At 55.7% G+C, this 21,347-nt stretch overlaps 1 protein-coding gene across 3 annotated transcripts; it reads left to right on the top strand.

The window, feature by feature from the left end:
* The first annotated feature begins 4,639 nt into the window (after window positions 1–4,639).
* Window positions 4,640–20,006, top strand: RAB37 (RAB37, member RAS oncogene family). 3 transcript variants are annotated; one of them, XM_068209559.1, is made up of 10 exons: window positions 4,640–4,788; window positions 10,500–10,610; window positions 14,794–14,904; window positions 16,932–16,973; window positions 17,120–17,186; window positions 17,272–17,324; window positions 17,805–17,870; window positions 18,581–18,637; window positions 18,904–18,980; window positions 19,091–20,006. In XM_068209559.1, exons 1-10 carry the CDS (start codon window positions 4,729–4,731, stop codon window positions 19,194–19,196), a joined length of 750 nt encoding a protein of 249 aa, XP_068065660.1. In that variant the 5' UTR covers window positions 4,640–4,728; the 3' UTR covers window positions 19,197–20,006. The 3 variants fall into 3 exon arrangements, with proteins under 3 accessions (XP_068065660.1, XP_068065663.1, XP_068065662.1); XM_068209562.1 differs by lacking the exon at window positions 14,794–14,904; XM_068209561.1 differs by lacking the exons at window positions 4,640–4,788; window positions 10,500–10,610 and adding an exon at window positions 12,698–12,830.
* The last annotated feature ends 1,341 nt before the right edge of the window (window positions 20,007–21,347 follow it).

Genomic DNA, 21,347 nt, shown 5'->3' with positions numbered 1-21,347 from the left:
CCTCAGAGGTAGAGGCTCTGGATGGAATGTGTACAGGGAAGGTGCCTACAAAGGTATTTACTGCATGAGGATTTTGAGGGCAGCTCGGTTACCTGAAAGGAGACAGAAGCCCTTCTTCAAAGAGCCACTTTGGTTGAGTTGCTGGGGAATTTTTCAAGCCACATCCATGCTGTGTCATTGCTATCACATCACCATCAGATGTGAGGTGTCATTTCCCTATTTCCCAGGTTTGGGTCCTGGGCAGGATGGGCAGCTGCCCAGTCCAGTGCAGGGCCTGGGCCCCCAGAACAGACTGAGGCCACTTTCTCCCCATCACAGCAGTCTCCAGGACTGTGTTACACCCCAGAGAGCTCCTGACTATGTCAGTGGAAGATCTCCTCCCATCCCCTGAGGATACAGCAATGATTTACAGCCACCCAACATCAGCACTGCGACTCCCACATGGGGTTTTACTCTGATACTTCTCCTCTCACCTGCTGTGTGAAGGGGCCCTGGCTGAGTGGGACACTGACAGGGGCTGTCAGTGAGGGGTTTGCAAAGGCGATGGCTCCAGCTCAGTGCCTCAGCCCCAAACAAACAGCAGTGTGTGAACATCCTCCTGGAGCGGAAGGTCAAGATGAGAGCAGGCAGGAATGAGGAACCCCAGAGTGCTGACACAGAAGTCTGTCACACGAGGATCTGTGATGTTTATCCCAGTTAAAGTGAGTGTCAGTTGGAAAGCGGAACCAGAAAGGGAGTAGAGCAATTCAGGGACAAATCTGTACAACAGAGTGCAATGAGGAATCTCTCTGTCTAAAGTGGGGAGAGCCCTGCAGAGACCCACCCCGCCACCCTCCAGCCATGGCACGGGTGCTGAGGTGCTCCAGACGCCCGGTGGGAATGGATAAACACAGGGCAGGGGATTGCACAGGGCAGGGGAAGGCACTCTGCCCTGAACCAGCGTCTCTGGGGGGCTGTGGCAGGATCCTTGCAAGCCAAGACCTCTCTCTTTTGGCAGAAAGAGGCTCGGGAAGCACAAGGCAAGGCTGCTCTGTGAGAGAAGAAGCACTGCTGGAATGCTTCTCAGGAGTCCCGCTAATGCACCCTGACAGGAGCACATCAATTTGCCTTTTCGTCTGTGCTGCACGCGGGACTGGAGCGAGCAGCCTTGCATGGCTCGGTGGCCGCATGAGCGAGCAAAGTGTGTCAGAGCCCTGGCAGTGCCATCATGACGTGGTGTGGGCACGGCACCGGGGCTGAGATGAGCCGACACCTGCGCCCCTGCAGCCTGCCCCCGGCAGCACTGCCAGTCCCCCCCCCCTGCAGCAACGGGACACTGCCCGACACCATCAGACGCTGCTTTTGCTCTGGTTCTGCAAGATTATGAATCTGGGTTTACTCTCTGGTGTTGGTCCTAAGAAAAAGCCTCAAAGCCTTTCTGAGACAGGCAGTAATTGAATCAATCAGAGTGTGCATCTCCTTGGTTCAGGGCCCAGCAAGAGCAGATCTTCCCCAGTTCTCATCCCACTGTATTACCCACCACCACAGCTGAGCCTTTCCAGAGTCCTGTCTTCCCTGGACTTCAATGATATTTCCAATCCCCGATTCTGTTATTAAATCTAGGGCCTTTGAAAAATAATCAGGTCGTTTCAGTCTGTTCTTCACAGGCAGATTTAGCAAGTTTGGTGAAGTTGTCCTGAGGAGATAAGGCTGAGTATAATATTGTAGCTCCTTTAGTGCTGGCTGATTGAGCAGGCAACTGTCTGATCTCTCCTTTCCACTGCCACCTCAGATACCCAAGATAAATCTGGATCATTCCCAGATCTCCCGATTCAGCAAAGCCAGTAAAAGTGTCAAAACATGCTAGCCGAATTTGTTGTGGTGGAGGATTTGTTCTGGTCTTCATCTGAGGCCGGGCTTAGCCAGACAGGGCCAAGGCAGGGGTTATTTAATGCAAAGAAATTAAGAATCCATACTCGGTGGAGTCAGAGGATCGAATTCTGATTCCTTCCTAGCTCATGGGGAAGGAATTACTTCAGCAAGGCTCCAGTTTCCCTCAGATGTGTTGTACAGGCAATCCAGAGAGATACTACAGCAGTTAATGGGGTTGGGCAGCAGAGAACAAGCACGAGCAGGCCAGAAGGACAGTGAAGCAGAAGCTCCTGAGCTGGATTTGTCTTCCACTATTAGAGCTGTACTTCTCAAGGCAATTACACAAGTAATTAAGCTACCAGAGATACATTCTTCGAGCAAACACACCGAACAATGGATCTAAATTGCAGGTTTATTTGGAATCACCGCTATTTACAGGTCATTTCCTCTGATTTCATTGCTCTGCATTGATTTCAGCTGGTCAGCACTTGCTCGAGGCTGTAAACTGCTCACTGTCTGCCAGAAACCTCTGCCGGGTCTGGGGGAGGCTGGTAGAGCAAGTGGTTTGCTCTGGGTGGCGGGGAAATGCATTCCTCGGTGTGTGAAGGGAGGCATTGATGCAGGTGTTGGGCTTCTGGGCTCTGATAAAGCTGCTGTTATCATTTATCTTCAATGGGTCAGGTGCTCCAGCATGATAATTGAGATAAAGCCCTTGGAGCAGGGCCAGGGTGTGCTGCTGCCTGTGTTTTGCAAGCAATCTGTGTTGTCTCATTAGCCTGTATTACATTTGGAGACATCATGATAGACAGGAGAATTGTCTTCCTCCTGAGTGAGGTTAAACCTGCAGAGCCGAGTGTGTCTCTGGTGCAACGCCAGTGCCTGCAGAGGGAATGGACAACTTGGCTCTGTGAAGCTCTTCAATCCCTCCCTGCTCTCCTTTGTGACTCAGGGGAGTTAGCAAATGTTGCTCGAGCTAAAAAGTCAGAGAATGCTCTCCGAGCCCCAGAGCTTCTCCTGCAACAGGGACCTGCCAGAAATTCCCATCCAGGGACAAGCAGACCTGGAGCCTCAGACCTAGTGAGATGCTGGGGGCTTACCCTTCTCTTCACCCCCACCTTCCAGGAGAGGTCTGTCTGAGCACCTGCCCGGTTTGGGTGCTGAGGGCAGAGGTGTGCAGTCCCTGCAGCAGATCTGGGTCTCTGGGCTCTGCGGCGCCCAGCAGACAGCTTGGGTCAGGCAGTACCCCTGCTCTGAGGCAGGAGAAGGCTGAGCACGCACTCAGGATGGTGGCATGAAGTCTCTATCCTCAATGGGCCATGACAGCACTGGGACATCTACGGGAAGGTTTGTGCTGACATCCATGGGAGTTTGGGAGTTTTGACAAGTTCTTGGTGTATTTAAGAGTTGCCCTGGCTTTGTTGAAGCCCCCCTGAGGTTTGCTGCTCTTTTCTTCTTGGCCCTGCCTGATGTGGGGTGTGTGCACTATGTTGGACCACTTGTTTATTTTCTGATCCAGACACCAAGGCTTGTGATATCATTTGTTTTTGTGCTGTTGGCTGTGTTCCAGTGCATGAGGCCATGATCTGGCTGCAGGATGGTCTGGGTTGGGTTGGGCTTTTTGGCCTCAGGCAAGCCTGAACCCCACTGTCCCTATCAGTCTTTAATTTTTTTTCTGGCTATTGTTTCTGAGTCCAGTCATCTGACCCAGCAGAACCTTCTCTGCAGTCAGAAGAAATAATGGGCAGATATAATTAGCAATGTCAGGCCCAGGCAGTCAAACAGCAATCGGACGGGTGCAGATGGCTCTTGGAAGCATGGTCTGTTCCTCTGGCTTGAGGCCATCTGCTGCTCTGGAAGGAGGGAATTGGAGACTGAATCGAGTCTCTCTTAAATGAACTTCTGAGTAAAGTTTAATTTATTTCCAGTGCAATCAACAACATCAGATTGCTCTGAAGGGAGTCGTAAAGAAAAGGATCTCAACAAGATATTGACTGTCACCTTCAGGTTTAGGCACAGCTTTATCCTGTTTCTAACAACAAATTTTTTTACTCTAAGCAGAGTCCTAGCTGGGCTCTGTAAATGCAGTGGAATCCCAAAGCAGACCTGTCAGGGTAAAGCAGGCTCAGCACCAGTTTGGTAAAGAAGATAAAATGGCCTGGCTAGCAGAGCTGCTGCCCCTCCCTGGGGTGACACGCTGATGACCACGCAGCTCTGTGCTTCATCCCTGCCCGTGGGCTCTGTGGGCTGATGTCTGGAGGGGTGGCAGCCGGAGCAGCCTCGCTGCTTCTTTAGTGCCGACGAGCCTGCTGTGAATCCGGGCTGGAGCAGGGCAGCGGACCTGGTTCCTTGCTCTCGGCTCGGCACTGATCGGAGCTGGTACCGAAATTCTCTCCGCCAGGGCTGGCCGTGCCCCGTGGGCGCCTCCCGCGGCGGAGAGAAGAAGGCCAGAGATTCCCGGCGGCGACGGCCGGGACCCCCGGGCTGTGCGAAGTCGAGGGGCTCTATCGCGGTGGACAGAGATGGGGAGGAGAGGTGGGGAGGGACCAGCGGTTGTGCGGGGAGTCCGGTGGGCTCTGCCGGCGTGGGCGACAATCCCACCGCCTCCCCGCCCCCGGGCGGGACTGGCCTCTCCCCGCTTCCCCCCCGCCGCCTCCTCCGGGCGGGGGAACCCTGCGAGTGGCGGCGACGAGCACCGAGCACCGCTGTCCCGCGGTGACGGAGCGGGCCGGGCCGTGCCGCACCGGGCGGGCGCTGCGGGGCCGAACCGGGCCGGGCGGTCCCGGGCGGGGCGGGCGCTGCCCGCGGTGCTGAGCGGGACGGGCGCTGTCCGCGGTGCTTCAGGGGCAGCCCGGCCCGGGCACCCGCAGCCCCCCGGCCATGGAAGCCCGCGCCGCCGTCCCGGGGGGTGACGGCTACAACGAGGCACTGCTGCACAAGGTAGGGATGGGTCTGGGGATGGGGGCGCCCGGGAGGGGGCTGTAGAGGGGGTAGAAGGGGCAGGGCTCCTGCTTGAACTTCCCGACAAATTCCGTCCCTCTGCCTTCCTCGTTCCTCGTCTGCCGGTGGGGTCCGTCTCTCATCCTCATTCCGGTGCGGCGGTGGGGGTGCGGCGGCAGCTCTCTCCCCGCTGTGGGGATGGGCAGCCTGCGGGGTTTGGCCCCGGTCCCAGCCACATCCCGGCTGCTGGTGGGCACGGGGGTGGCAGGATTCGGCGTGTTTGGGAAGCCAGGACTGCTGGAACGGGGCCAGTCCCGCGGCACAGCCCGCAGCCGCCCTTCAGCCGCCCCCACTGTCCTGTGCAGGCTCAGGGCGGGTCGGGAGCAGCTGAACCCGGGGCTCTGTTTGCCAGAAGCAGATTAATGAGCCGGGACTTCCCTGCCATGAAATAGCCGTGTCCCAGAGACGTCCGTTCCTGCCCTTGTTTCTTTGAAATCCTCTTTTGCAGTGTTCCTGGGACTCTGTTTTGTAACTGCAATTGCACAGAGGGTGGTCAGGGTTGGTGGTGTCCCTGAAAGACGTGGGGCGCTCAAGCTTTGCTGCGGGGACAGCAGCAGCAGGGATTTTGCTCTCTGCAGTCAGGTGCTGCCCTGCAACTCCTGGAGTGATGGAGGAGATGCTGATTTATCACAGATCCACCCATCACTCCTTCCTGCTGTCCTCACACTGCTTTCCTGCAGTCCCCAGTGACTGTGCAGGAACTGGCACCCTTGGGAAAATCAGGGATGTGACAAGACAGGAGAAGGGCTGGGGTTCTGTGGATCCCTCTTCACAAATCCCAGTCCGATCTGTATCCTGCTGTACTCAGGGCAAGGTGCCCAGCCCTTGATTAGTAGAAAAATATCAATTACTGACAGCTCTCATTTCTGTTGTACATGGAATACATAGAATACGTCCCCAGGGATGACTTGAGAAACTTTGATTCTTTGTAAAGCCTTAACTCTCTCTTCTCCAGGAAGCAGCTGCAGCAGTTAAGGAATTACATCGGTGGAAATGAGGCTCTGGGCAGAAGACCTGCCCGGGCAAATAACCATTCCAGTCCCATGTTCCCTGATGTTTCCCTTGGCATTTTTCTGCCTTTCCTGGCTGGGCTGCTTGTCTTGCAGAAACAGGGCTGCTTTCACTCCAGGGAAGTGAGGCAGCAAATATCTCACTAGATCTTATATCTGAGCAAGCAATCGCATTTCAGATGTGTTGAAAAACCTCAAGAGAGCTTTGCAGTCTGGAGACAAGGATTAAATGATTTCTGGTTGGTGGCTAAACCCAGGCCTGGGGAGGAAATGGGCCAGGAGCTAACCAAAGCAGGAACAGCAGAGGTTTATTCTGGGCTGTTCCAGAATAGTTTTGCTTGATACAAAATGATGAATTCTGCTCTCAGGTGATTTGACCAATTGCCAAATCATTCTTCCTCCTCTGTGATTCCTGGATCCATTCAGCCGGAGCAAGACCCAAAGGCAGAGCGATGTGTTCCTTGTCTGTGGTTGATCCAAGGTGTTAACAGGGGGTTGCAAACAGGGATCTCCTGCATGATCTGAGCCAGGTTTTGTTTGATGCACAGCCTGAGAACTCATGTCTGCAGGCATGTCTACAGCCTCTGCCAAGGCAAGGGCCCAGCCAGGCAGGCAGAGGGCTCCAGGCTCTCTCTCGAGCTGGTATAAGTGTCTTGGCCATGGTGAAATAGTGTCTGGGCAGGTGGGGACAGCCCTGAACTGTCCTTGTGGCACATAGCAGCTTCTAGCATCATCCAACTCCATTTCTGGAGTACTGCTTGGAGCAGGGGGAAGGCAGCACAATTTTATATAAAGAGCAGGTTAAAAATAAGTCTCAGGAACTGAGAGTCTCAGCCTGAGAGGCCACAAGTGTGGGGTGGTGAGGGGCTGAAAGCAGACATATCTTCACCCTCAGACCTTTCCCAGTGCTATGTCCCAGCTGAGCTCTGCAGGCAGCTGTGCTGGGGGGCATGTACACATTTGCCACAATTTGTTGAGATAAATCCTGATCATTTGGTACAAACCTGTGTGTCTGGGGCTTCATCAGCTCCCTGAGAGCAACACCAGAGCCTGTGGAGGGCACTTCTCCCTTCCCTGCATCCCCTGACTGGAGTTTTACCCTGTCAGGCTTCCATTAGCTATATTTATCTCAGGTCCAGGTTTTGCATGTTAAATCTCGAAAATGAGCTGGGAAGACAACCTCAGCCCACATGCACTGTCCCAGATCTCCTCCCATTTGGCTGGCACTGGAATTGCACCCACTGCCTCCCTGCACTGCCTCGACAGCCGTGCAAAACCTCTCTACCCTTGGCAGGTTAGACCAAAATATCTCTTTTCCTTGCAAGTATGGGAAATTTGAATTATTTTGCCTTGTCCCTGCAGCCTATGCCAATCCAGCCATGATTTTGACTGGAAGTGATCAATTAGCCCCAAAACTAACTCAAGGTGTACGGAAGGATATTTGCTCTTCCCCTAAGGCAGAGCAGGCAGACAACTCTTTTCAGGAGGGTGTTACAAGGTGTACCTACTTTTCTCTGGGGCTGTGGGGTGGTGGAGAAGTCAGGTTGCCTCTGCCCACCCAGTGGAAATAATTTCCTTTAGCTGGAAACAAGGATTGTTTTGATTGCACTGGGGCTCAGCAGTGGTGATGTGGGACTGTCACCAAATGAGTCTCCAGATCATGGTAAGGTTTCCCTCTGTACCTTGCCCAGCCCTGGCAAAGCACTGTTCCATCTCCACACCACCAGGCAGAGAGGATCGACAGCACCAAAAGGAATATTGCAACATTTTACTTAAGTTTCCCATGAAAAAAAACAAAAAACAAACAAACTCGCCCCCCCTAAAAAAAAAACCCCAAAACATAACAAAACCAACCAACCACCAAAAAAAACCCATTGCAAAAAAAAAAAAAAAAAAAAAAAAAAAAAAAAAAAAAAACCCAACCAACTGGGAAACCCTGGGGGGATGAGAAGGTGTGGAGGAGGTCTGTCTGTGGCTGAGAATGGGGGAAGAGTCAGGACAGCTGTGGAACTTTGTCTCTGGGAGATTTTTTACTATCATGACTCAGTCCTGTCCAGACTGAGGTTTCGGGGGCTAACTAGCCACATTTTCCCCACAGTGGGAAAATGTTGTTCTTGTTTTTTGTTTATTTGGTGACCAGGAAGGCCACAGTGATTTCTACTGTGCTGTCGCTCCACAGAGCCCATGAGCTTTGCCTAAAGTCATTAGGAGTATCTCTTGGCTGATCCAGGCCAAATTTTACTGTTATTATTAAGTCATGAAGCAATTCATGAGTTGTCTCTATTATGAATCCCACTTAAATTATTAATAGGGGAATCTGCCTTTTATACATGTAAACCCTTGGCTCTGCAGGCTTTCTGTTGCTCATTCCAACCAGCTCTTCTCCCTCCATAATTAATGCTGTTCTCTGCATTAACTGCTCCCAAAGACAGCACTGCAGGGTGTACCCAGTCTTGTTGCACATCCCAGCATCAGTATTTTACCTGGAAATAGTATGTAACACCAAATTATACAGCACTGAGATGCAGGAGCCTCATGGTAATGAATTCTTGGGGTGCTTTCCTATCCAGCTGCTCCTGGGCATAGCCTTCTCTCTGCACAGGGAAGAGTTCTGGGCCCTAGGGAAGAGCCAAGGGGGGTTTGGGCAGGGAAATTTCCCCCAGGAAAGGGGTGAACCAGATCCTCTGGCCCAGAGATTTCTTCCTCCCGACATTCCCCCAGATCCCCTGCAAGCTCCCAGCTCATGCGGCTGCTCTGAATGTACAAGTGACCTGCAACCGGCCCAGGCAGGGAGGAGGAGAAATCTCTGGCTGCAGATCTGGGCACAGGTTTCTTCCTCTCAGCACACAGGTCTGTGCAGCAGTGTGCATCTGGCAGAGGTGCAGGACTCCCTCCTGCCAACAGCTCTGCTCAGCAGGTCAGGCTTTTTCCAGGACAGGTTCAGTGTTTGGGATGTGTTCTCCAAGGGAAAGTGCTGCTTCACTGAGGCAAGCACTCACTGAAGGGTATTGGTGGGAACAGGCAGTTTGTGGGGTGGTGCTTTATGCAAGGCAGGATGCAGATTTCCTGCCAGTCCACATCTCTGCATTGTTTGTGGCCCTCAAGCTCCTTGGCTTTTGGTTTCAGCCCACTTCTTTGGGATCTGTGAGGTGCAGGAACCGTGGTAGCAGGTGCTGTGAATCCCATGTGGCCTCCCAGTGTACGGACTCAGGTCTTGATCTGCTGGGGCTGTTCAGGCATTTGATTAAACACATTCCTTCACACTCATGCTGTGTTTTACGAGGGAAAGTGCAGTGCCTGATGTAGTGCCAGGATTGGTCACACCCCAGGGCACTTTGGGACAGGAGAGGGATAGGACCAGATGTGCACAGAGGCTCCCCTGCATGCTGGGGAGGTACTGAAACACCTTCAGGCTGGAGACAAAGGACTGAGGTGTTGCAGGATGCAGCAAGGCTGCTGGAGCTGCATAAGCACAAGCCCAGAAGGGGTAAAACAGATGCAGCCAAGTGTAGCAGAGATGGATTCAGAGAGTGGAGAGGTTTAGTCCCAGCACCTCACTGCCTCATCCCTGAAGCCTCAGGGGTGACAGGGGACCAGTAACAGAGGGGACACTCCATGTGTGCCAGAACTGCAGCTCCAGGAACACCCCTGTCCTGAAAGACAAAGCCCAAACCACTTCTAAGCAAGAAGGCTGGTAGCAGAGCGTTTCTTTTAATTCGTGTCCTGCAAAAGGGTTGAAAGTGCCTTGTTTTCCTGAAAGGATGGGAATGTTTGCCAGTGGCTCTGTGAACAAGACCCAGATACCAGCAGAGGGAATGGAGGGGTTCTGTTTGCACTGTAGGTCTCCCTCAGGTCAGGGATTTTGAGGGACACAGGTAGGAGCAGAAGGGAAGATGAGCTCCCCAGGGGTGCACCGTGGGTACCAGGGCTGTGGGCTGGCAGTGTGGGAGCTGCTTAAGAGGTGACAGCTCTGACACCAGCACAGCTCCCTTGTCCCTTCTGCTCAGGGATGGGAGCGGTCTGGGGTTTCCCGTGGAGGCTGGAGAGGCAGAAGGACTTCATGACTTCAAACACATCACATTGCCAGGAGGGAGTGCTGTGGGTCCATGACATTAAGGCAGCACAAAGTCAGCCCAGTGACCTGGCGAGGTTGCTTGGCTGTGGCAGCAGCTGTGTGCAGCAGCTGCAGGAGATGCTCTCTTTACTAAATGATTTTGGACTTAATTCAGTGACTCCAAAATCCTCCAAAGAGGTTTTCCAACAGGCCTGTATGAGCCAAGGCTGCTTCTGCCTGGCAGCTTCCTCGGTTGGGGTAGGAGCTTCTCTCCTGCTCACTCTCCATGACAGGCTGTGCTTTACTTTTCCTCCCATCTCTCCTCTCTTGGACAGGGTGCAGTGGGTTTCAGGTCTGAAGTTCATCCCAGAGAACATTTCATTAATTACAGAGATGGACAAAGGGGTGGAAATTCCTCTCTGGGCAAGTGGCAGAACCAAATGTGACAGATCCAGGGGCTGGGTGGGTCCTTCTTGATCCTGCAGCATTTGCTGCCACATTCCCCCAGCACACCTACCCAAATATCTGGCTCCCAGCTCCCCCATCCCCTACACCTGCACTGATGCCTCTTTATCTGGTCCTTGCAGACAATCCTGGTTGGAGACAGTGGCGTGGGGAAAACATCACTGCTGGTCCAGTTTGACCAGGGCAAGTTCATTCCTGGCTCCTTCTCTGCCACCGTGGGCATTGGGTTTACGGTAAGGGCCCAGTCCCTGGTCCCTGGGCTGTGCACTCACCCTTGGGGAGCAACTTTATCTGGGGAATCAGAATCTATGAATCTGTGGTAAGCACAAAGAATTGGATACTTTGCTTTGGTGCTGCTGGATGAGGAGTTTGGTTTGGCAATGTGCTTCTTGGCATGCTTTGGACTGCTGGGAAGGATGAAGGATGGATAAAGCTCCATATTCCAAATCCCTTGATGGGCCACGTCTGAGTGCAGCCTTATGCTTCACAGACAGAAATCTGCCTTTGGAGCTGCCCTGCTCTGCCAGGGAGATGCCAGCCTGTGTCCTGCCTGTGTCCAGCCCGGGGCCCTGGCGAAAACTCAGGCAGATGGTGACAGTGCCTGGGAAAAGCACTCGGCTGCCATCCAGAGCTATTTGCAGAGCCGCCGTGGGGTCTCAAGTGGCTCTGATGTGTGTGTCCCCTCTCCTGGGGAAGCTCAGGACAGGGACAGTGCTTGGGACCTTACTCCAGAGATACTGTCATCGGTTCAGTGTTGTGACAAGACTGGAACTCAGCAAGGGGTTGTTAGCTATGGGGATGTGATTACCCACGGGAATTTTCTTTTCAGTCCAGGCCAAGGAAAGCAGGAAAATGTGGCACCAGTGGGGATGGTCTGGTGCCAAGCAGCCCAGGGACTAGCAGCCAAGGGTGCCCCTGCTGAGGGGCCTGAGCCGTGGGCAGACAGAGGAGGCTAAGCCACACCACTGATCTCTGCCAGCTTCCAGCTGCCTTGTTTCTCCCTCAGCAAATGCCATTGTGTGGAAGTGATGCTCAGCCACGTGTTTTTCCTGCCCAGGCAACACCATGAGCTCCAGCATGGTTTCCCATATCCTTCCAGCCCCCTCCCCATCTTGCTGCAAGGAAGCTCAGCCACTTCCAGGAGTTCCAAGTGCCTCCAGCCTCCAGCTCTGGGCACTTTCCTGGCCAAAGAACACATATAAACTATAAATCCCCCAGCTGGGTCTGGTTGCAGTTACAGGACTGGAAATACAGGTTCTATTTCCTGGGGGGCAGAGGAGGGCTTGGTTGCTGCAGGAGCCAGCAGCCCCAGAAGGTGCGGAGGTGGATGCCATTCCAGAGGGCATCTCTGCCACTGGACCTGCTGCGGCCACGTGTGGCCTTTACCTGGAGAGCAGAAAGGGGCACAGCACTGGAGCCCTCCATCCCTGAATCTCAGTGGTGTGCGCAGGGATGGGGGTTGCCCTGAGATTAGCCCTGATGAGGCTAATGAGATGAGATGAGATGTTCCAGGGAAAATAGATCACGGAGGGCTCAAGGCTCCTATGCATGAAGTGATGCCTGTAAGGCTAAAGACCTTGACCAGCTGTAGTGCATGGACTTGTATGGGGTTTTACGCGGTGGGGTTTTGGGTAACACAACATCCATCTCCAGGGATTTCTCCCACATCCCCATGCTTGGGTTTTTCCTAAATGAAGTGCAGTATGAGCTGGGCCCCAATGGCTGGTGTAGGATGCAGGGGGCTGCGAGCAGCCAGGGGGAACGGGAGGCCTGGCAGCCATCCCGGCTGAGATGGAGGCTCCTGCTCCGCTGCCCTCCCGGCTCCTCGCTCCACGGTGCTCAGCTGGGGCCCAGCTCAGCACCGCTGGGGCTGCAGCAGATGGGGCAAACCCCCCGCCCTGGGATGGGCTGGTGGGGTGGGAGTGGGAGCTGTCATCCCGGTGTGGCAGGGTGGGATTCGGGAGCACCGGAGTCTCCATCCCCACAGTCTGTGAGGGACGAGGTGACTGTTCATTTGCGGGATGAGCAGTTCCTCCTCTCCCCACCCAAGTGTCCGGAGGGATGCGCCGGGGCTCTGCCCGCTGTGCAGCGCAGCCAAGCCGCTAGCAAAACCCAGCACCGCGGGGGCCCCGGTGTGGGGGTGCCGTGGGGCAGGCTTCCACTCTTCAGCCTCTTCCTCCTCATCCCGTGCCCGGGCTGGGCAGGGAGGCGGCCGGGGCACGGCCTCGGGGGTGGCATCAGCCGGAGGAGGAGGAGGAAGAGGAGGAGGAAGCCGGGTGGGGCCGCAGCTCCCGCAGGCCCCGCGGCGCCGGGACTCGGCGGCTCCGTTCGGACGAGCCATGGGCGGCCCCGATGGGGCAGCGGGGAGCGAGACCCTGGAGGGGAGCGGGGAACCCCCGAAGAGCAGCGGGGATCCCCCGGCGCTGCCCCGGGATTACGAACTGTCCGGCAAGGTGGGAGGCGGCGCGGGCTGAGCAGGGATGGACCCTCCGAGCTCTGCCAGAGGGGAAGGTTTGGGCTCGCTCCCCGGCTTGGGGGAGACCAGGAAGGGTTTAGGAAGGGTCCCGAGGGCCGCCCGCTTCCTCCGCTGCTGCGATCGCGCCCAGGAAGCGGCCGCGAAACGGGGAAGAAGGCGAAGGAGGCGGCAGCCCCAGCTGATCCCCCCAGCCCTTCTCTGCCCCGGGAGTCTCCCGATGCAGCAGGTGCAGAGATTGGGGTTTTCCCTCCCCGGGAGGTGGAGATGGGGGCGTCCCTGCCCGAGGGTGCCGTCTGTGCCTCAGGGGTGTCCCTGCCCGGCCGTGTCAATAGGAGGGACCAGCTGCAGGAACAGGACTTTGGGGGGCTCCCGGGGGAAGAGGAGCATGGCCAAACTCTGCCCCCTGAAAGCCCGTCAGACCTTTTCCAGGGCAAGGGGCTCCTGCCAGCCCCGCAACTGTGCCTCCCATGGCACAGAGCAGGGGGAGCAGGACCCCATCCAGGCCATCACAGCACCCCAAGGGCTCCAAGGTGGGAACAGCATTTGAGCCCTGGATCCAGCCCAGGGCCCCTCTTCACCCACACCACAGCATGCCACTTGTGAATGTCTCTGCACCCCTGCCAGGTCTTGGGGCAGGGGGGAGCCCTCGTTCCTGAGTGCCCCCCTCTTCCCCACCCCAGCCCTGGCAAGGGTTGCCCTAGGAAGCACCTTCCTCATCTGAGCAGCTCAAGGGAGGCACGGGACTGATGAACTTTTTACCCCCAAAGTTTAACATACAGCGCCAGGCCGAGCCCAGCACTGACGGTGTCAGCCCCAACACCCCCTGCTGCCTCACTGAGCCGGTTCCAAAGTAGTCCTGCACGCTGACACCTTCTCTAAACTGCTTTTTTTCCTTTGCCTTTATACTCCCCTCTCTGACTCCTCTTCGTGGAGGGCAATTTCCATGTTTGAGGAAGAAAAACAGTTTTCAGCTTGGTCTAGAGTGAGGTGGAGGCAGAACTGAGCAGTGTTCCCAGCTCCCCACAAGTCCTGGGGAAGGATTTGACTAGCAAATTGGTAGCAGGAGGCAGAGCATTTCCAGCCACCAGCTTTGGCATTTGCTGTGCCATCCCTGTGGAAGGTAGCCATGGTCCGCTGTGTTTGCCTGCCCCAGAGCCAGCAGGGCTGCAGAGAAATACTTTGCAAGCTCCAGCATCCTGTCAGGTGGGCGTGCAGGGATGGACCTTCCTGCTGAAGTCCTGCTCACTGCTATTTTTCATAAGGGTAAAAAAAGATGCAGTCAGGTTAATGATTGCTGAGCAGGAACAGGTTGCTGCAGGTAGGCAGGAAGAACACAGCATCAGGAAAGGCTGTGCTTATGGAGCCCAGAGTTGGTCTTGGCTGCTCCCCTGCCTGAGTCCAGCAGTGCTGGAGTGGCTGGAGAGCCTGGGCTGATCCTGTTTGCTTAGCAGGAGGGGAAAGGCACCGTGTTTGCTTTGGTGTCTGCAGCAGGCGCCGACAGGGAGAGAGTCCCGGACACGCAGGGTTTGCCCAAGCCATGCATCAGCCCTTGGGCTGGGCACACCCGGGTCAGGGGCAAAGCGTGGGCAGAGGCGCCTCCACTCGTTTGGGAGCTGTGGCTGCTTCTCTAGGAGCCTGCTGGGCTGGGAGATGGCCAGGGGCTGACGAGGAGATATCTCTTCTTGCTGCAGTACTTGCTTTCACACCAGCTCTCCCCTTCTTTAATGGCTGGGGGCTGCCCTGCTGCCCTGGGGCACTGCTTGGCTGCACCTCAGGGGTCCCATCCCACACCCAGCTCCCACGGGGCTTTCCAGACCCATCGGGACCAGCCCTGGGGAAAGAAACAAAGAGAGACAAGGAACTGGGGAGGGCTCAGCACCAGTCAGGGGTGCTGCTCCCTCCCTGTCCAGCTGACATCTCTCCCTGCGCCCATCTTGCAGGTGATGTTACTTGGAGACTCGGGCGTGGGGAAAACCTGCTTCTTGCTCCAGTTCAAAGACGGGGCCTTTCTCTCCGGGACGTTCATAGCCACCGTGGGCATAGATTTCCGGGTGAGACCACCACAGCTGCCAGCCCCTCGCCCCCCTCGACCTGCACCTTGGCCAGGACAGGGTGCTGGGCAGGGGGAACGGGGGGTTCCAGCCTCTGTACCCCCAATTATCTCCCAACCAGTTACAGGTGCTTGCTGGAACCCTTCCACCCCTCCCTGGGAGAGCAGTAATAGAGGGAAGAGTCCACTAGTACTGTTGCCTCTTACTTTTAAATCAGCAAACAGTCTAGGTTTAGCCCATCCCAGCTGTGTTCATGGTCTGGGGGTGTGTGCTGGGCAGCCAGTATGCTCCACCATGCAGGCCAAAGCCAACAGCTGGGGGGGACAAACACTGGTTGCTGTAATTTCATGCCTTGAAAGGGCTGAAATGGGCTGCTGAGAAGTTGTTAGGGTTGCCAGATTCTGTTTAAACCCCCACACTGCTGTCTGCTCAACAAATTTCAGCTGCAGGGTCTCTCTAAGGGTGTCCAAGGAGGGACAGATGTTTGCAGCACAGGGCAGAGCAGGAAGGAAGTCACGGGGGTGTCCCTGGGCAGGATTCTGCCCACAGCCACCGACACGTGTCAAGTGTGGTCAGTGCTTCCTCTGCCCCCACAGCTGCAGCTGCTCCAGTTTTCTGCCACTTTTGCTGCCCTAACTGTGTTTGGTTTTGGTGGAGCTGGGGGCTTGGTGATCAGCGGGTGGGGGAGAGAGATGGCTGTGAGTTTGGTTTGAAGGGGCCATGAGGCCTGTCCTTGTGATAAAGTCATGAAAGAAGGAAAATCTGCTGTGTCCCACTGCTGGGCTCAGTGCTGGTGTCCCCAGAGGTGTTGCCAGCCCGTAGGTGCCTGCCCTGCCTCGTGCAAGCATCCCCTGCAGCAGCTCATGGCTCATTGCTCTAGGTAATCTCCAGAGTCTCCTAGGGCATGTTTTTGTTTTATCCAGCCCATTTGCTCAAATGCTGTCATCACCACATGGGCTGAATTTCCATTTCAAACAATTCCAGGCAACCAAATTATTTATAGGGGTCTTCTCTTTCCAGACTCCAAGTATGATTCTTTAAGAGTCTTAAAATAGCTTTTCAGTAGTTTTTTCTTTTCTTTTTTTCTGTCCTCTGGAGAGAAGCCCCTGCGCTTCTAAGATGAGAATAGTGATTGCTTAAGCTTCAATAGCTGCCTTCCCAGCTCAGCTGGAAATGCCTCTTTCCTTTCCTAGTCCCAGCCCAAACCTTCCTGACCCAGGAGATTTCCCGGGGAAATGCTGAATACAGCTGTGTGCTACATGCAACCCCTCCAGCTCAGTGTTCACTACCTCCTTTAAGAACCAAGCAAGGCTCCACCAGTAAGAAAACCCGAGCAGGACACCCAGCATCACCCAGTGAGTGTGCCCAGGCAATTTGTAGCATCCAAAACCCTTAAATTACTGCAAACAGGCTAAATTTTTAGTGCAGCAATGGTTCCTGAGCACATGGAGCTGAAGAGTTCCATCAGAAAGATCAGGGCTTTTTGGTGAGCAAATATAAAAGCACACCAACGTGTTATTAATAAATGCAAAATTATGTGTCGTCCTTCCATGTCTCCCCACTTCTGAAGCTCTGCCAACTTCCCAGGGGCTGCTGCAATCCCAGAGCTTCCCAGCAGGAGCCAGAGCAGGTCGGTGTTCCTGGGATTTGCTGGACAGCCAACGTCATTAACTGACTCATGAGGGGACTTGGGAGCCAAGGACAGGGACTCTGGCTGTAGGAGGTGAACGAGGCACTGGATCCAAGGCAGGCTGGGATCTTGCTGTCTCCTCCCTGCTGATTCTGCTCTTCACTCTGACTAGAGGGGTTGCTGCTCTGGGATGTCCCTGTAGCTGCCAAACAATCAGGACCATGGTTTGTAGCAATGAGGCTTCAATGTCCAGCCCCACAGGCAGCCTGGCTTCATCCCACTGGCCCAGGGAGAGCAGCTGAGGGGCTGTGGAATGCCAGCTCAGCACCAGGGCTGGCTGGCACATGCACCAGGACATGCTTTGGGCTGATAAACCTGCTCTCCTTGTCTTCTGCAGAACAAAGTGGTGGCCGTGGATGGTGTGAAGGTGAAGTTGCAGGTGAGCTTTGGGAGGGGGGAAGAAATTTCCAGATGGAAACCCACCTCAGGCTTAGCGTGGTGGTCCAGCAGGGCTGGGAGCCACAGGAGCAGACCCAGCTCGGGGAAGTTGCTCTCCCTGTTCTCACCAGGGCGGTTTCTCGGCAGATCTGGGACACAGCAGGACAGGAGCGTTTCCGCAGCGTCACCCACGCCTACTACCGGGATGCCCAAGGTGAGTTTGGAGTCCAGCAGGGATGGGGAGACCATGCAGAGCACATTCCTGCAGTGTAGCAATGCCTCTGCCTCTTCCCCTCCAGCCCTGCTGCTGCTCTACGATATCACCAGCAAGATGTCCTTTGACAACATCCGTGTGAGTCCCACCGTGGGTTGGGAGTGTTTCTCTCCGGGACTGGGAGCGTGGGTGCCCTGCTTGGCTGGCCAGGTGTTTGGAGCAGTTAGGAGCCTGCTTTACCCGTAAGCACTGGCTGTTCTGGCCAGACCCAGCCAGCTGGGAGCTCATCCCAGGGCACCTGGCTGGGTGCTGCATGGCTGGGTGAGTTTTGTTTAAGGACATGGTGAATGCCTGAGGGAGAAAACGTGGTTTGGGAAGGATGTGAACTACAGCTTGGGCTGTAGCCAGGAGACGGGGCGTTTTCAGGACTGCTCATTTGTGTTGCTGGAATAATTCTTGTGCCAAGAAAAGTCATTATCCCTGTCCTTGTGGGGGAGAGATGGGGGTGCTGAGGGGATGTGAGGGCTGAGAGGGCAGGGAGGGGGGTACTGAGGGGTAGAGGGCTGAGTTAGGAGGGAGGAGTACCCCTCACCCCGACACAGTCCTGCTGCCCTACAGGCCTGGCTGACGGAGATCCACGAGTACGCCCAGAAGGACGTGGTCATCATGTTACTGGGCAATAAGGTGCGTGCAGGGTCCCCGTCCACCCTGGGGTTTGCTGTGCTGTGCCGTGCCCTTGCCATCCCCATGGCTGGGCAGGGATGGGGCTCTGCCTGCACCCTCCACCGGGCTCTGCTTCTTTCTGGGCTCAGCCAAGCCCAGAGGTGGTCCCAGGGGTTTGGGGAGGGCAGTGTTCCCGGTAGCCAGCGGGTGGCAGCATGAGGTTGAGGTTCCAGGTACGGGATGCTCCTCCTATGGGATGCTTTGGTATGGGATGCTGCTGACTATGGGATGCCCATCCAGGCCTGGATGCACCCCTGGACCTCAGGTAACCCCAAGACCTAGAGGCCCAACAAGGTCCCAGATTCTCTCCAGGGGTCCTAGATACTGCTGGGTGCCCAGTTCCCAACTGGATTTCCCCTTGGGACTGGATGTCCCCTAAATCCTGAATGATGCTGGGTACTTGATACCCAACAGGGTACCAGGTCCTCGATGCCCTCAGGTACTGCTCCAGGTCCTCAGTGTCCCCAGGTCCCAGGTGCCCCCTGACATCCTCAATGCCACCAGGTCCCAGATGCTCCACAGATCCCAGATTCTCTAGGCAGTGGATACTTCTGGATCCATGCTGCCCCTCGTTCCTGTCAGCCCCCTGAACACCCCACACTGCTGGTTTGCCAGATGCCCCAGGCTGCCAGCTGGTCAGGTGTGCGGTGACATTTTCCTTCCCTTGGCAGGCTGATGTGAGCAGCGAGAGAGCTGTGAGGACGGAGGATGGAGCATCACTGGCCAGGGTGAGTTGTGCCATGGTCTAACCCAGCTTAAGCCCTCCCAGACAATTTCACGTCACTCAGGGTTCCCATGCAGCCATGCCTTCCCCTCTGAGTGCCCAGACCTGCCTGGCTCTTGCAGGGGCAGCACAGCAGTCACTTGCATGCAAAACCTGGGGCAAGGTAGGGAGGGGATGACCCTCAAGCCTTGTCCAGGCTACAGGGATGATTCAGAGGGCCAGAAGGGCATCTTGGTGATAGCCACTGATTGGATCGTGCTGCTCTTGTAGGAGTATGGAGTGCCTTTCATGGAGACGAGTGCCAAGACAGGCATGAACGTGGAGCTGGCCTTCCTGGCCATTGCCAAGTGAGTACGTGGGGCCAGGGCACTGAGCAAGGAAGGTGTCCCCTGCAGCCTCACCACCTCCCACACACCAGCACAGTGTGGGAGAGGGTAACACAGCCCCACCACTCTAGGGAGCTGAAGCAGCGTGCGGTGCAGCCGCTGGATGAGCCTCACTTCCAGATCCACGATTACATCGAGTCACAGAAGAAGAAATCCAGCTGCTGTGCCTTCTCCTGAGGGTGGCCCAGAGGAGCTGGCAGGCCTGGGGGCCCAGGTGGGAAGCAGAGCGGGGCCCAATCCTGCCCTCAAGCACCGGAGGGAACCAAGCTCTGACAAGCTAAGGTGGATGGCACAGTACACTGGAGCTGAGTCCATGAGGAGGGCCCTTGTCCTGGTGCTAGGATTCAGATTCTGCTGCCCTGCAGAGCAACGACCTGCGTGCCACCGTGGGAATCACTATGGTGTGGTGACTGCCAGCCTGGCCAGCAAGCCATGGTGATCCATCACCTCCACCCCATGAGCAGGGTCAGGACACAGCCACACACCTCACTGAGACCCTTGGAGCAGTTGGAGGGGCTGTGCCATGGATGAGCCCCCCTGCAGCCTCTAGTTCTGTCCTCCCTTGCAGCCATTCCAGCTCACAGTGCTGCTGTTGTCCAACTGGAAGGGCCTGGTCCAGCCCCCATGTCTCTGGTGCTGCCAGGCTCTGGCTTCCCTCCAAGGAACCCTCTGGGCTGCCCCCCACCCCAGTGCCGACGCTCAGCTGTGGCTCCTCATTTCTGCAGTTGCTGCCAATGGCTTTTATCCTCCTGCCACCACAAATGCAATGATGTCCCCATTGTATCCTGGCTGTGCTCGAGGGAAGGGCTGGGATGGGGAAGGGTCCAGCCAAACCTGCTCCCTGCCCACACAGCTGGTGTGAGAAGTAAAATTCCCCTGGGAGCAGCCAAGCAATGCTTGGGGCACTTCTGGTATACACAGCAATTAGGAAAAACTGTGCTTCCCCCATGTTGTAGCCACAGAAATTGGATAATTCTTTTTTTTTTTTTTTTTAAACAAGAAAAGGCTTTTTCATTTCAATGCCTCCAGACTGAACCATCTCCAGCCTCATGCAGGAGATGCCCATGGTGGCATAACCTGGGGTGATTCTTCAGCCCTGCCTCCTCCCAGGCCAGGTTGGGTTTCTCTCCCATCACGGTCCATGTCATGCAACTATGCCTTCCTGCTATTGGCAAATAGCAGCTGGAACCCGCTTTCTGGAGACCAGATGCCTGAGAGCCTTCAGCCGGCAAACACTGCTCCCTTGGGCACTGGTGGGGCTCAGGGGCATCCCTGCTCAGCCCAGCTCTGTTGCTCCCTCAAGCATACTGTCCATTCCCCTGAGCACTACCCACAGCAGTCAGATGGTGAATATTTGGTTGTGTAGCCGAAGCACTGATCCAGAGAGCAGCTGTGGAGGGTATGGCACTGCACGTAGGAGTCAGGGACTGTCCAGCACATCTGTCCCCATCAGCATCTTCCCTGACCCTGCACCTGACTGCTAATATCTCTCCTGCCCCGGTGCCTCCTTCACCTCTACTCTGCCCCTGGGTCTCTCTCTGCAAGTTTACAGATTAAAGCTGGGCTTTTTTTGAGGCTTTGCATCTGTCTGATTGTTTATTGCGTGAGAAATCCCTGCCCTGGGTGTGCAACGTGGGAGGCTGCTGCACACAGGCACTGCAGAGCAGCGGGGCCGGGGGGGCCTGGGAGCAGCCGTGAGGAGGGGTAAGCACCCAGGGCCCCTTCCTCCCTTCCTTCCTGCCGGGGAGGGCTTTCATTGCACATTTCAGACAGACCAAAGGTGAGAGGGGAAGAGTAAACATGGCCTGTTAAATTAAAACCAACCTCCTCCCCTGCTGTTCTCATGGTGCGGAGTCCAGCATTCCCCAAATAACTCTGTCTTCCCACCAATGGCATTGCTGCTGCCGCTTGGCTGATGTCTGCAAAAAAATGCTGGATGGCTTCAACACAAACAGACGTTGGCTCTTTTCTCTTCCCCCCCTCCTGCCTGAGCTCCTTTAACTTCACTCCAAGATGCAAAGGGCAGGAGGAGGCAGCTAGGGCGCGATGGTCCTCCCTGTGCCCTGCCATCCCGCAGGCACTATTGAACCCAAAAGCAGCTTCAGCTGTTTCCTTTGCTGTTGCCTTTCTTCCTTATCACGGTCCCGTGCTCAAACCAGCCCTGCTGGAGCTGGGTTTTGTTTCCTGACTGAGCGCAGGGTACCCAAAATGTTCTCTGCATCTGCCCTTCCAAAAAGCTCACTTGTGGGGCTGTGCTGCTCACAACCCCCTTACCAAGGGGGCTGCTGTGACACGGGCGACAGAGCCCCCGTCCTGGGGCCGTACCAC

Source organism: Anomalospiza imberbis, chromosome 19 (assembly GCF_031753505.1).
Source record: "Anomalospiza imberbis isolate Cuckoo-Finch-1a 21T00152 chromosome 19, ASM3175350v1, whole genome shotgun sequence".
Lineage (NCBI taxonomy): Eukaryota > Metazoa > Chordata > Aves > Passeriformes > Viduidae > Anomalospiza > Anomalospiza imberbis.
Note: the sequence above shows the minus strand (reverse complement) of the source record. Positions and strands in the feature narration are given on the sequence as shown.

What these genes read in the sequence shown, in the direction of transcription:
- RAB37 (XM_068209559.1), top strand. Translation starts at nt 4,729, where the DNA reads ATGGAAGCCCGCGCCGCCGTCCCGGGGGGTGACGGCTACAACGAGGCA. An exon ending in ACGAGGCACTGCTGCACAAG is followed by an intron (nt 4,789 to 10,499) that starts GTAGGGATGGGT and finishes TGGTCCTTGCAG; the next exon opens with ACAATCCTGGTTGGAGACAG. An exon ending in GTGTGAAGGTGAAGTTGCAG is followed by an intron (nt 16,974 to 17,119) that starts GTGAGCTTTGGG and finishes GTTTCTCGGCAG; the next exon opens with ATCTGGGACACAGCAGGACA.